At 38.6% G+C, this 14,551-nt stretch overlaps 3 protein-coding genes and 1 pseudogene across 3 annotated transcripts; 2 read left to right on the top strand and 2 right to left on the bottom strand.

Moving 5' to 3' along the window:
• Positions 1-1,319: 1,319 nt before the first annotated feature.
• Positions 1,320-1,987, top strand: LOC108967721 (annotated as a pseudogene).
• Positions 1,988-4,328: 2,341 nt separating this feature from the next.
• On the top strand, positions 4,329-5,849 carry LOC108967726 (carboxypeptidase B). Its single transcript, XM_018931327.1, has 3 exons — positions 4,329-4,453; positions 4,526-5,413; positions 5,473-5,849. The coding sequence occupies exons 1-3, from the start codon at positions 4,380-4,382 to the stop codon at positions 5,846-5,848; spliced, it is 1,338 nt and encodes a 445-aa protein (XP_018786872.1). The 5' UTR covers positions 4,329-4,379; the 3' UTR covers position 5,849.
• A 1,220-nt stretch (positions 5,850-7,069) lies between these two features.
• LOC108967723 (carboxypeptidase B-like) lies at positions 7,070-8,621 on the bottom strand. The gene is made up of 3 exons (XM_018931322.1): positions 8,521-8,621; positions 7,545-8,456; positions 7,070-7,478 (listed from the first exon to the last, which is right to left on the bottom strand). The coding sequence occupies exons 1-3, from the start codon at positions 8,595-8,597 to the stop codon at positions 7,157-7,159; spliced, it is 1,311 nt and encodes a 436-aa protein (XP_018786867.1). The 5' UTR covers positions 8,598-8,621; the 3' UTR covers positions 7,070-7,156.
• Positions 8,622-10,232: 1,611 nt separating this feature from the next.
• On the bottom strand, positions 10,233-12,325 carry LOC108967727 (carboxypeptidase B-like). Its single transcript, XM_018931328.1, has 3 exons — positions 12,235-12,325; positions 10,697-11,605; positions 10,233-10,624 (listed from the first exon to the last, which is right to left on the bottom strand). The coding sequence occupies exons 1-3, from the start codon at positions 12,300-12,302 to the stop codon at positions 10,303-10,305; spliced, it is 1,299 nt and encodes a 432-aa protein (XP_018786873.1). The 5' UTR covers positions 12,303-12,325; the 3' UTR covers positions 10,233-10,302.
• Positions 12,326-14,551: the final 2,226 nt, after the last annotated feature.

The following is a 14,551-nucleotide window of genomic DNA, read 5'->3' on the forward strand; positions in this document are numbered from 1 at the left end:
TATTGAAGAGGCTCCTTATCTATAAGTAAAAATATATTTCTTCTATTCCGCAGGTAAAATTCGCTATTCAGTGTTATCGAAATGCTCAATGTTCTCTACAAACATTTATTAAAATTCTGTATATCGAAAGTTTCTTGAAACTGATTAGGATACTTACTAATCTCTTTAGTCGACGAATGTCAGGTTATTGTGTAAGCAACTAGCAGCGAAGTCAGCTCTTACACTTAGGGAATCCTCCTTATTAGACGTCTGTAATAAGAGACAATGTAAGATACTTAGCAAGCTTCCGTTTCTACCCAATACCACGGATTATCGCAATCTTTTGGAGTTCAACTTAAATTCAATATTTCCTTCCATTCCAGATAGGAGTGGGCGGTGAAGTGGACAAAGGCACAGAATAAGTATCTATACAGTTGCGTTAAAACGAGATAATCGAGCGGGAGATGGAGCTTTTTCAAAATAAAATTTTATACTCTACCATACGTAACAAAAATAAGTAACTCGTTCACACTCCTAAAGAGTTGTGCTTTAGTTACAGCACACGTGTATGGTATATATACTACTTATAAATACGACTCGAAAAGTCGAGGATGAGGATGGATCTTTTGCTGTTATCACTGTCATTACGACAACATTTACTTTGCTGACTTATGAGAGGCTATGAAACTTGATGAGATACCAAGTGGACTTAAGGAGCACACCTAGTATACAGTAGTAGACAGACCAAAAAACTGATTTTTGGAAATTAAAAATTTAATAGTTTTACCAATGTACCAATTATTTCGAAATTGTAAGGGTATAATCTTACATATCTTATTTCTATAGTAGCTGTTTCATTTATCTCTTTTCATTTTCTATACAATACAATACAGTATTCCCAGTTTGCTGGGGTGTCTGCCAATAAGGCAGCACTTCTCTGGAAATAGAATATTAGATTTACTAAGAGCTCAAAGCATTTTTTATAATTTTCGATAGAACCCTAAGAGAACTTGAATTTAATTGGTATTTGCACTTTCTCTGTCAGAACAAGATGGCTCCAGCACAATCTTATGAGTGTAATAGTGGATCTTCAACACATTTTTTAAACCATGCGCCCCTTCTTTATTATAGAAACATGGATAAAGTACTGTAATGAGTTAATCGTTCAATTGTTAATTGTTCAAGAAGCAATATAGTTTTGTACGTGCACTCGCATATTTAATTCTAAATAATTGCAATACGAGTAGTTCCAGCAAACACTGCAGACGTCACAAATCGCTTACACAATCGTTAATAAAAATTTCGGCCAGAGCGTTGAAGTAGAACGGAAGCTAAACAGTATGTACCCCAAACAACGGAATGCGGCACCTGGTAGCATTTCATTCAACCTCTATCAGCGTTATGACGCGATCACAGCCTATCTGGAAGAACTAAGCAAGACGTATTCAAGCCGCGTTCAAGTAACGTCGATCGGTGATTCATACGAAAAACGTCAACTGCACGCGATAACTATAACAAACGGCGATAGCGTTGCCAACTAGAATGTCATATTAATGAATGCGGGTATACACTTGCGTGAGTGGATTGCACCGGACATAACCTCGATTTTCATTGGGATAACGCCGCTTCTGTTAGTCATGTTTGCGCGAGCACTTTTAGGGGCTCCTCTGTCTTCTTAGAGCCCGAAATGCAAGCCTTGAGTGACTTGATGCACTCGTTGTCCGGTCGTGCAAAGTTCTATCTCTTGATATTGCTCATGCCGGTACAGCTGCCATTAAAACCGCTACGGGCACCGATTGCACTGCCCACCGTGACAGATGTACTCTATCCCGCGTCTGGTGGCAGTCTAGATTATGAATTGGCCAAAGCAAAAATACCAGTCCCTATGGCCATGAAGTTGCCGTCTGCTGCTCAAGAATTTGATCCACCGCAATCGAAAATTGAGGAACTAGCTTTTGAAACCTGCATTGGGATTAAGGTTATGGCAGAGAAAATTATAGAGAAATAAAAATTAGGTTGTGAAGAAAATAAATCAAAAAAACTTAGGTTCGAAATTGTATGCCGTATAAATACCTACATATACATCTAAGAAACGGAAACAATTTTGAGTATTGTTCATTTATTTGTAAAGCATTGCAGATTGCAACTCGATGCATTTATTGCGTTCTTCCATAAAATTGTGTAAATTGATAGACCTTCTCTTCTTGGTCGTGTTTAAAAACCAGTACTACCTCTTACTTTCTGCTCTCTCCCTTTCTATGGTTTATTGCAACGTGCATTATATGTATACACTTACATTACTTCAGGCTTTTTTGAGCCATGCAAGCTCGCACAATGAGTGACTTGGCTTTTTTCATAACGAAAGGAGCACTACAATAAACGTTCCCGAATATATCTTCATGGAGAATAAAATAAAATGGGCAATCCGCTCATTCGACGCATACAAATCTCCAAGTACGGACGAAATCATTCTAGCAATGTTGCAGGATGCAGTCTGTCTATCAGTGCCGCACTCATTGAGAGCGGATAGGGTAGTTTTCATACCGGAGGCAGGCAGAAACAGGCAAACCTACTCAATCAAGAGTTTAGGCCTATAAGCTTAACTTCCTTTATGCTGAAAACGGTAGAGAAAATCTTGGACACGCACATTAGGGGCGCAGCACCTCTTTGAAGCTTGCCCAAGGCGCAGCATGCATATACGAAGGGCAGTATTCAATATCGAAGGGGCTATTGAATATGAATAATACGCTCTTGGAGTACTCCTAGGCATTTTTGAACTTTTCAAGAACGTTTCTACGGAATCTATTCTGGACAGTATCCAGTCAATAGGTGTTGATCATGCTATACAACGCTAGATCAGAAGCCTTTTGACCTCTAGACGGTTAAGAGCAGAATGGAATGACGCTAAAATGATCAAGGACGTCTAAAGAGATACTCCCCAAGATGGAGTGCTATCTTATCTTTTACGGACATTAGTGGCGAATAAACTGCTAAGCAACCTGGAAGACAAAGCCCCTAAAGATAGTGGCATTACGGAAAGGTGAACACAGCCCATTAACAGTATTATGACCACCACTCTAAATACAGTTTAGAACATTACATCGCAAGCGGGTCTGGAGTTGAATCTGGAGAGAACGGATCTTCTTGCGTTCACAAGAAGTCATTATATAGAGGTTTCCGTATATAAATCGGATACAACTCTCTCTTGAGGACCGCACCAAGTACAACATATTTGAAAAGGGTTCAAAGGCTCACTACGACGGCTCTTGAACTGGCACTAAACCTGTCACCTATAGACCTCTTCGTTGAAAAATGCACAGCAAAATCGGCGGGACGACTACTGGCATAGCTCGACTCTGAACACATGACTTCTAACAGCAATATATTATTCGAGCGCAAAATTAATAATAAGTACCACCTCCAATCACCTCCACTATTTAAAGAATCTTCAGACCGTCTCTTCTAAAACTAAATCACCCAATATTTCTTACTTCTATTCCATTCATATAAACCTTAGATACCAGGGGCTTACATCGAAAGCATATCGTGATACCATATCTTGTATTATGTAGAGTTTCTTAATCGACAAGTAAACAAATCCGATATGTAGTTTATGTCAGTATTTCAAATTGATTTGAACTTCATATCACAGACTGTCGATTTCTCACAGATAGCCGCTACTTCAGATTCTATCAGGAGCGGAAAGTAAAGATTGATAAATATCGAAACGAGCATAATTTCAAGTATGACATATATAGAACTTGATTTCAAAGAATAAAAAACGAGCATACTGCATATATGAAGGTACCACAACACTTATTAGAGCAACTCATTAACAATGTCACAACATTGGCAGATAAGGAAAAACAGTAACAGTGCACACCGCAAGTACAGTTATTTGAAGAAAAGCTTTTAAATTACTTCACATAAAGGTTAGAGAAGTGCGGAAAGCGCTGCGTCAGTTGGTGTGTGACTCACAAGCGCCAGCTTGTGTGTGGAAATGCTAAAGAAGCACTATCGAAGAGCACAAGACATATGACAGTCTATCTAAACAAATGGCTGTCTGTTTTTAAGAACTAAAAGTGTTTTCTGAGTGCAATAGTGGACTTTTAAGACGCTTTTCAAACCACACGCCCCTTTTTTAATACAGAAACATGGCCAAAGTACTGTAATGTGTTAATCGAACTATTGTTCAGGAGGCAATATAGTGTTGTACGTGCACTCGCATATTGAATTCTAAGTGACTGCGTATTTTGTACTCTCTTGTACTTGAGCGTGTAGCATTTATGCAACATTACTATAAAAGCAAAGTAAATTAGTTAGAAAACTTAATTGATCGTTCGGCTACGTGAACGGCCGGTTAGTGTAAGTGACTAAAAGTGGTCACAATAAAAATAAGGATGTTCCTCAAATTGGTTGTAATTGCAGCCTTCTGTTGCACCAACGCGCTAGCTAATTTCACAAGCTACGATGGGTAAGTAAGAAGGTAGATGGGGTTTCTTGCATATATCTCTTAAAATAAATCTGCATTACCTAACAACTACAGCTACAAAATCTACGAGTTCACAGCTGAGAATGCCATACAACAGAAGACCGTTGAGATCTTGGCACAAAATGAGGCATATGACTTCTTCACGCTTACACGCATTTTTGGGCTCCCAATACGTGTTCTGGTAGCACCTGCGGATCAGCTGCAGTTTCAGCAAACATTGCAGACGGCACAAATCGCTTACACAATCGTTAATGAGAATTTCGGCCAGAGCGTTGAAGTAGAACGGAAGCTAAACAGTATGTACCCCAAACAACGGAATGCGGCACCTGGTAGCATTTCGTTTAACGTTTATCAGCGTTATGACGCGATCACAGCCTATCTGGAAGAACTAAGCAAGACATATTCAAGCCGCGTTAAAGTAACGTCGATCGGTGATTCATACGAAAAACGTAAACTGCACGCGATCACTATAACCAACGGCGATGGCGTTGCCAATAAGAGTGTCATACTAATGGACGCGGGTATACACGCGCGTGAGTGGATTGCACCGGCCGCAGCGCTGTATGTCATCCAGCAGTTGGTGGAGAATTACGAGCAAAACTCGCGTTTATTGACTAACTACGATTGGATTATTGTGCCGCTTCTTAATCCCGATGGCTATGAATACAGTCACACAAGCGAACGTCTGTGGCGTAAAACACGTAAGCCGGTGAGCTTACTTTGCGCCGGTACAGATGGAAATCGTAATTTTGATTATCATTGGGGTAAAGTCGGTGCTTCTAATACCGCTTGCGCGGACACTTTCAGAGGTCCAACGGCCTTCTCAGAACCGGAAACGCAAGCGTTACGCGATTTAATGCACTCGCTGACCGGTCGTGCGAAATTCTATCTCACCCTACACTCGTACGGCAATTATTTACTCTATCCATGGGGTTACACTTCGTAAGCATATCACGCAAAGTTTGGTATTTTTAAAAACTTACAACGGAATATATTTTCAGTGCTCTGCCTGAACATTGGCGCGACATTGATGATATTGCTCGTGCCGGTGCGGCAGCCATTAAAACTGCTACGGGCACCGAATACACTGTGGGCAGCACGACTAATGTTCTTTATGCCGCTGCGGGTGGCAGTGATGATTATGCTTTGGGCAAGGCGCATATTCCCATTTCAGTAACCATGGAGTTGCCGTCCGCAGGTCAACAATTCGACCCACCGCTATCGAAAATTGAGGAACTAGCTTCTGAGACCTGGATTGGCATTAAGGCTATGGCGGAGAATGTTATAAAGAAATACAAATTAGCATATAAAGAAAAGAAACCAAGTAAACGTAGATTTAAAATGGTAAGAGATACACAAAAATGCATATACAGTTAAGAAACGGAAGTTTGAATGTTTATGTTTTTTTATTTCAAATAAAATCGTTTGAGGTTCCAAGTCTATGGCGTTACTGCGTTCTCTCATAGAGTTGTGTTAGAACTTCACTGATTTGCCTTTTTTAAGCCCATTACTTCCCGTTTCCCGCTCTCATTTTCTCTCATTTCTGCGGTTGAACCAACAGGTATTAATTGTGGTATATTCTTTCAATACTTAAAGCCAATACTTGAATATCCATTGATAGAACTAAATAATATGCCATAAAGTAACTCACGAACGAAATTTTAACCAAGACAAAAATTTTTCAAAGAAATTTTTAAACGAACGAAAACGATAGAATTCCTGCTTATAGAACTAAAAAAAAACAGTCCAAAAACTGAGATCGTCCAGTTAGAACCCATCAAAAAATACAAACGAATAAAATTTTTTTATGAAAAGTATACACAATCATCAAGAAACCTATTCAATGGAACTCTATAAATCTAGTGCAAGCTCAGACTAATTTAAATACATCCCACATAGAGCTTCGAAACATTTTTGTCACTTTGAGAACAATATTTGAAGGTTATTAACGTATAATCCCATCCAAAAGAAACTGATAAGAACTAAGATATCAACTATCAGGTGCGTTTGAACTCTCTTATTTCTGAATCTAACACGAGATTTTAAGATTCGTTACAGCTGTTGTAAAAAGTGCGCTCGACTTAAACAATCAACTTAAACAACAACAAGATTTCACTTATTCCTTTCGAAAAAAAAAACATATTATTATTGAAATCAAGACCTTCGTGACTGCCCTTAAATCACCGATCATTATAAAAACGCTCCAACAGAGAGGAATTTTTGTCGAGTCTTCTTAATTTGTTCTTTTTCCATACAATTCTTCAGTTCATCAGTGTTTCTACAATGGATTACATTATGTTCTTAGCCTTAATTTCTACTAATTTCAACCTAACCTATCCTAAATAGGTSACACTTTATGTAAATTTCAGAAGATTTCTACTGGTTGCACAGCGGGCAGCACTTAAATTACAAAAACAACAGCAAAATAATACAATTAACCATATTTCACAGTATGTATATATTTGCTTCCCGACATTATCAGTAACCCTTTCGTAGCCGTGCAGTTTAAGGTCATAAACTGGTTAGTAGCGGAATAAATTTATAATGTACATACCTAAGTCTATTAGAACCAAAATGAAAAAGAGTAAGCGATAAGAATTTCAAAGCTCTGCAAATACGAAATAGTTATTTATTACGGTAAATTCCAATTTCTTTTACGAAAATGCCTTGTATTGTTCGACAAAATTATGATAACGTTTGTTTTGGTGTTGGATACTTGGTTGTTACCTTCTTGCCCATCGCACGTATGCCCGCCCAAGTCTCTTTCACCAACCGATCGATATCCGATGGTGGCGGATCGAAACCGCTATCCCCACCATGAGGTAGCTCCATAGTATAGGATAGCGTAAAACCTTCACTGAATGCATAATCATCGCTGGCACCAGCAGCTTCACCATAAAGTGCTGTCGAGGAGCCCACCTCGTATTCGCTGCCGCTATAGTCACGTATAGCATCGGCGCCAACCATAGCCACCTCGTGTAGATCCTCCCAAGTGTCGGGTAGCTCACTTTATGGATATAAAACAAATGCATATCTACACAATATGTTTTTTACAACATTTATCACTACTTACGGTCCCCAGCCCCACGGATAGAAGAGCGCAGAGCCGTATGAGTGTACAGTCAGATACAAAATACCACGGTCGCGCAGCGAATGCATAATATCACGCACCACCACCGCTTCGGGTTCAGAGAATGCACTCGGGCCAGCATAAATGTCCGAACACGGATTCGAGGAGGCACCCTTACCCATCCAATGAAAGTCGAAGTTACGATTCGGGTCGGTACCATAGCATGTAACACCGTTCAGTGTCAAGGGCTGACGTGTCTTACGCCATAAACGGAAAGCGCTCGCCGACTGTGTATACTCGTAGCCATCAGCATTCATCACCGGTAATATAACCCAATCGTAAGCTTGCAATAACTCAGCGTGAGCTTCGAAATTCTCCACCAATTCACCAATAGCATAAACTACAGTGGCCGGTGAGATCCATTCGCATGCATGGAAGGCGCCATCCATGAAAACCACATTCTTGCCGGTAACACCATCGCCATTGGTAATGGTAATCGTTTTGAGTATGCGTCCCTCATAGGTCTTACCCACAATTCGTACGAATACGCGTGTGGGATAACGTGTCGCCAAATCGTCCAAGTAAGCATTGATTTCATCGTGTGAGTAGTAACGTTCGGTACCTAGACGACCGGTACCATTGTAGGGCTTCGCTTGCCGTAGCATACGGTTCTGTAGCACCTCAGTTTGGATGGTGCGTCCGAAATTGGTGTTTTTCAACTCAAATGGTATTTCTTGATTACGCAACTCTGCTTGGAAACTCTCATCATGTGCGGGCGCTACAAGCACACGAGCGTTTTGCGTATGCAAGCGACTCAGGGAGAGGAAGTTATATTTATCAGCATCCTCTTGGGCGAGCGCGTTCAGCGCATTCCGTTGAGCAATCGTCTCTGTTGCAATTTCATATAATTTGTAGCTGAAAATAGCGTTAAGTTTTCGGCTGTAAATGGTTTTTCGGAAAAGTCAATCCTTACCCTTACCCTTCATATGATCCCGCTGCAGCGAACTGAAAAGTCCCCCATAAAAGCGCCAAGAGACGCAAAACTTTTACTGACATTATTATCACAACCTTCACAGCCAAACTCCAATAATGGACTAACTTCTCAAGTACTCAATTGCTATATATTGAGTTGTTACTTTTTTTAATTGCCCTACGATTGATTGATAGTAGCTGGGCTTATCAATATAGCCAGTTCACGCGCGCCACTTCATATCGTTAATTATTCGGTACAATTAAGTACTTCTGATTTGCCTCCGGAGCATTTGCTCTATCGATATATATATACAACATCGTAGAAAACCGCAAACATCTTGCAAACCGCACCACTCTTCATCTTATCTTAGTGCCCAATTAGACGATAAGCACGTTGTCTCAATTATAATTCTATTACTGAGTAAATATGGCGGAGAACTGTCGTTACTACAAGAGAGTAAACTTCAACTTTGTTATCGCTCATAGTGATTTACAACAACAAACATCAATTAATACTTTTCCGTTGAGTGGAAAAAAATTGTTGAGCTTGCCCACTCCGCAGCATCCACCAACATGTTACGACCTGAAGCTTTCACTGGAGTAGGTCCCCATACCCTAAAGAACTTGCTCCGAAAGAAGGAAGGGGTAGGCAGAGAGGCATTGGCAACAACAACACGGCATGCAGCATGACAAATAGCTCAGCAGGTTTCAATATGCAATCAGCCTCCTTAGGGATAAACTCACACTGAGAAGCTGAAGAATCATTTTCACAACATTCTTGCATAAATTGCCGGTTCTGCGACAGGGAGTCTGAAACAACAGAACACCTGCTAATTGACTACACAGCAGTCTGCAGACGCAGATTAAAGTCCATTGGATCCATGTTTCCAAATAGGGATCACATATTAGACTTTATGAATATACTGGGGCTAGGTGATTTAAGAGAGGACACAATAGACCTAAGGTTTCGGTTGATTCCTCATTTTTTAATACATCTTGTCTCTTAATCCGCCTGTCTTAATCGACGCAAGGTTGGGCTAGGTTCGATGACTGATGTAAAAATCGCCTTTGGACTACATTGTTAAAACATAAAATATAGTAGTACGCCTTGTGGCTCAGACGTCTAAGTTCTATTCCCGCCAGCTCAGTGATACAGCAGAAAATATGAGCTCCCAAGTGCGAGACTAGATCTCCCAAACGCGGGACAATCAAGAAGGAAGTGTTAAGATGTTTGCACCTCGTCATCTTCCATAAAGATATTACAATTGAACTTTATGACAGCGCATGAACGGATGTTAGCCTAGCGCTGGCTAAGCTCCCACGAAACTTCCCTATATAGCAGTAGAAAACATGAAGAGAGTGGAGCACCGATCCATTCCCATTGTACTGATAGTGGAGCTAAAGCACCCTTCCATGCCAGCTCGATAGCTACGATTCGACTACAGTTATTGCTAATTGTTGAATATTTTTGAGACTGTAAGTTTATAAAATGTTTTTGTTTGTTTGTAGAGTTAAAAATTGTGGTCTCAGAAGACTTGAAATTTTACCATGCATCCTCTATTGTGAGCAGCTTGGTTAGGCTGTAAAAAGAGTAGTCGCTTCTGAAAACATACCAATTGAAGTCGGACTGGGCTTCGATTAGCCACCAACTAGTGGAACACAAAATTCACTCGGCTAGCAAATCTGAGTGATCAGAACATAAATATATGGAAACAAAGGTTTAAAAAACTTTTAAAATTTATTAAGGAAGCAATAAGAGTTCGGGATTATTTAAAAACCACCTAATTTTTTACAAGTTAATGCTTTTCGCTAATGGATATTTCTCAGTCACTTTCTTTGCCATAGCACGAATGCCGACCCAAGTCTCTTTCACCAGACGATCAACAGAGGATGCTGGTGGATCGAAACCATTAAGGCCACCACGTGGCAATTCCATAGTGAAGGAAATAGGGAAGCCGGCTTGGAATGCGTAGTCATCACTGGCACCAGCAGCCTCACCTAATTCACGAGTTGATGAGCCAACAGTATATCTAGTACCACTGTATGCTCTGATAGCGTCTGCGCCAGCCAAACCAACTTCGTGCAAATCGTCGGCAGTTTCCGGAAGTTCGCTGTGAATAAGAAGAATATGCGATAATTACAATTATAATAAACAACTTCATGTTTTTTCAACTAGTATTTACCTGGTATATCCCCATGGATACAACACATAGCTACCATATGAATGGAGAGTCAAATACATAATACCGCGATCACTGTACGTGTGAATAAGATCGCGTACGACAACAGTTTCGGGTTCCGAAAATGCTTTCGGGCCAGCGTAGGTAATAGAGCAATAATTCGAAGATGCGCCTTTGCCCATCCAATGGAAATCGAAATTACGGTTTGGATCAGTACCATAGCATGTTTTCCCATTAATTGTCACCGGTTGACGAGTCTTGCGCCATAAACGTGTGCTGCTTGATAGCTGTGAATACTCATAACCATCAGCATTGACCACGGGCAACACAACCCAATCATAATCTTGTAAGAGATCAGCATTTTCCTCGAAATTCTCTACCAATTCACCAATAGCATACACTGCCGATGCAGGTGAAATCCATTCACGTGCATGGAAACCGCCATCCATCAAAATAACATTTTTGCCCAAGCGACCGTCGCCATTTGTTATGGTAATAGTTTTCAAAGTACGACCTTCATAAGACTTGCCAACAACTTTGAGCGACACACGTGATGGATAACGGGCAGCCAAGTCATCCAAGTAGGCATTGATTTCTGACTGAGTGTAGTAACGCTCAGTACCGAGGCGACCGGTACCGGAGTAAGGTTTCAACTGACGCAAAAGACGGTTTTCTAAGACTTCAGTATTCACAGAGCGACCGAAATTAGAATCTTCGAGTTTATAGCTGATATTTTTCTGTTCAAGTATATTCTTGAAGTATTCCTCAATCTCGGGCGAGATAAGCACACGGCCACTATCACCTGATATGCGACTCAGAGAGAGAAAATCAAAGTTATCTGCATCTGCAGAGAGTGTGATAAGAGTCTCAATTTGTTCAGCGGTTGTGGGAGTCACTTCATAAACTTTATACCTGAAAATATTGTGTACAAATTTAGTTATAGATTAATGCTTAACTTGTATAGAAAATTATTTTAGTTATTATAAAATAATATTTCGGTTTATGTTGAGATTAATCCAAAACGTTTAATTTTATAAGCAAGCTTTTTCTCCTATAATGTCCAGCTATTGCAAGACGGAAGTTACAACATCTCTACTCAAAGCGATTTATCGATTTATGAGAGTTTTTACGATTAATTTGTGCAAATATTTAGGTATACCAATGAGAAGGCATACTTAGTTCTCTATGTGGGATCCTTAATGGCTTTTGCCACAGGATCATCCTTTTAACTTAACCTAACCAGTTACGGAGTATATTTGCCATAAAAAAAAACTTTTCTTACTTAAAGAAATATTTTAGCAATTTAAATAAATTTTAAATTGTATGCCTAGAGGTACTTTTATTTAATGAAAACCAACACTGGTTAAGAACATTTTAACTCAGATATCATTTTGGCGATAAACTTTAAGAAAAATGTTCGGACTACACCACAGGTTTAGAGTTCCTATCAGGATGCTGCTTTACAACCTTAATTTCAAATACACTGTTCACTTTTTCAATACTATTCTTTTAAAATATTCAAATATTTTCACAGTTTTTACCCATCATATTTTTCTGCGCTGGCTAGCGCCACAACACCAGCGACAAGCAAAAGTGCTTTTAATAGCATTGTTCACTACTTCACTTTAGTATACTAAATATGTTTTTAGAAAATATCCGTCTATATATAGGCTCCGAAAGTCTTGAATATTGTAATCTAATCAATAGAAAGAAAAACCTTTAATCACAAATAATTTAACGTAATATCTGAGCAAATCTATATTAAAATAATTCAAATGCAGAAGTAATCGGAGAATTGCATATTAAATTTATGGCGTTCTGAAATCTAACTGATTTCCAACAAAAAGGTACAATTATAGCAAAAATAACGAAATATGTGACCGACGTCATACCACTTTATATCAATTTTTATTTATTAGTATGGTAAAATTTTGTCAAACTGAGCTGCTAATCATTTAATAAATGATAAGCTCATAAAAGAAATTGGAATTCCTAGATATTTGACAGATATTTGGTATTTCAGTTAAATAACAAGGAAGAATCCCAATTAGAGATAAAGTGATGATTTTCTTTTTTTAAGTTTAAAAAATTCAATTTATGGACTAAGTCGTGTGTTCCATCTACGTGGATCGGGGTCAATCACCTCAGTCACAGTCCTAATGTGTATACTTTATCAAAAAGGAAAGTAATCTCGAGGTGCTTTAAATTACAATTTCTTTAAAAATCACAAAAAGTTTCTCGCAAACAGAAACAGAATATATTTCTATTTACTCTTTTAAAACCGAAACAGAACCAACCTAACATCTTTAACATAACTCTTCGCTTAAAGGCTTTAATTTGTATATTAGAATATAATCTAATCATCAGCGTTTAAATCAAATAATGACAACTTAAGTATGCCGCTAATCGATAACAGTTTCACAAAATTCAGGGTAGATGGCGATAAGTGATTTATTTCATTTGGATCAACGTAATTTCTGCAAAATTAAAAATTACGGTTCCGTTTTATCAGCAATTAAACACTTTGAGATTTATGCCACTGATGTAATCTAATCAATGTTGAAGTCAAATATAGTGTGATCACGGAAAAAATAGAGCGGACCATAATTAATAAAAGAAAATATAAATCACAACAAATGAAAAAAACACAAATATTTAATTACAAATCCAATAATTACAACAAAATAGATGTGAAAGAGCGAAATTGATTGAAACGTAGAATCTGAGTTTAATATAGTTCTCTAAATAAATAATTAAAAGAACATCATAATTTTTAGGACGTAGTTCATATAATTTCACTTTAATCATAAATTTATCACAGGATTCATAATAGGTCAAAATGCAAGCCCCCGGCTTTCAATAGTAAAACGCTTTTTTGCTAAAATTCGTTTTTTTTTTCAATATTCCCTTCAAGGGTGATGTACTGATTATAGCGACCTTCGGAATTTTCGAACCATTTTTGTAGTACAATTTTTCCTTTGCTGCAGAACAACCACCAGATTCGGTCTTTCTGGCCTAGAGTAGAATGCAGGAGATCTTCTGAATTACTTGCATTAACAAAGTTCTTACTAATCACTGTCTAAAAGGCATTCAAATGACGGACACAAGTTGCCTAAGTTGTATTGAGACGAAAGCATCCAGACACTGTCTCCTCCATTGTTCAGTCTTTGCAAGACTGAGGATGAACCGTTTTGGCGGTCCTACCTTCGGCGAACCAAGACGCATAGTTGAAACTGATATCAGACGTCTCAAGAACCTTGTGATCGACTCAAAGCACTTCTATATTTTTAAGAGTCTTATGATCTGTGATATAGGAGTTTGATGTAAGTGGTCCAAGTTAGCTTCATGATAGGATTGACTTTTTGACCTAATTAACCTGGGGTTCTGCGCACTTTTTTCGCGCATACATGTATCACATGATCCCAAGTCTCAGGCTCTTTATCGAAAATATACAAAAAAATTTCAAATGGTTTTAACTAAAATGAAAAGTGGAGATATCTAATCATACAGTCCACAAAATATCATCACTTTTCGCAATGATAATATCCCGTTGCGTCTCAAAACTTATTGGCATGTCTCAGAAACCATAGTGTCAAATGTCCTGAAATCGGTACCGTCTATCAGTAGAAGTGAGTAGTAGGCAAGATATTAAAGTTAAGAATGCTGACGAAATTTTCAATGCGGTAACAATGGATCCTTCATGTTGTTTTAATTATATTTTTAGAATATTTTCGAAGCTAGGTATGGAAACGTGGAAAAGTGGAATATTTGATGACGGTAATTAATGAAAGGTATAGATGTTATCAAGATTGTGTCTGTTCCAAAAATTGAAGTTTGGAAAAATTCTTCTTGATAACC

The sequence above is a fragment of the Bactrocera latifrons genome, unplaced genomic scaffold (assembly GCF_001853355.1).
Source record: "Bactrocera latifrons isolate USDA-ARS-PBARC rearing strain unplaced genomic scaffold, ASM185335v1 scaffold_197, whole genome shotgun sequence".
In the NCBI taxonomy this organism is placed as follows: Eukaryota; Metazoa; Arthropoda; class Insecta; order Diptera; family Tephritidae; genus Bactrocera; species Bactrocera latifrons.

Excerpts from the sequence above, each read along its gene's own strand:
- LOC108967723 (XM_018931322.1), bottom strand. The coding sequence starts at position 8,597 with ATGTCAGTAAAAGTTTTGCGTCTCTTGGCGCTTTTATGGGGGACTTTT. Across the intron at positions 8,457-8,520 it reads GCAGCGGGATCATATGAAGG|CTACAAATTATATGAAATTG; the intron begins GTAAGGGTAAGG and ends CGCTATTTTCAG. Across the intron at positions 7,479-7,544 it reads TATCCGTGGGGCTGGGGACC|TGAGCTACCCGACACTTGGG; the intron begins GTAAGTAGTGAT and ends ATATCCATAAAG.
- LOC108967727 (XM_018931328.1), bottom strand. The coding sequence starts at position 12,302 with ATGCTATTAAAAGCACTTTTGCTTGTCGCTGGTGTTGTGGCGCTAGCC. Across the intron at positions 11,606-12,234 it reads AGCGCAGAAAAATATGATGG|GTATAAAGTTTATGAAGTGA; the intron begins GTAAAAACTGTG and ends CAATATTTTCAG. Across the intron at positions 10,625-10,696 it reads TATCCATGGGGATATACCAG|CGAACTTCCGGAAACTGCCG; the intron begins GTAAATACTAGT and ends TCTTATTCACAG.
- LOC108967726 (XM_018931327.1), top strand. The coding sequence starts at position 4,380 with ATGTTCCTCAAATTGGTTGTAATTGCAGCCTTCTGTTGCACCAACGCG. Across the intron at positions 4,454-4,525 it reads AATTTCACAAGCTACGATGG|CTACAAAATCTACGAGTTCA; the intron begins GTAAGTAAGAAG and ends TAACAACTACAG. Across the intron at positions 5,414-5,472 it reads TATCCATGGGGTTACACTTC|TGCTCTGCCTGAACATTGGC; the intron begins GTAAGCATATCA and ends ATATATTTTCAG.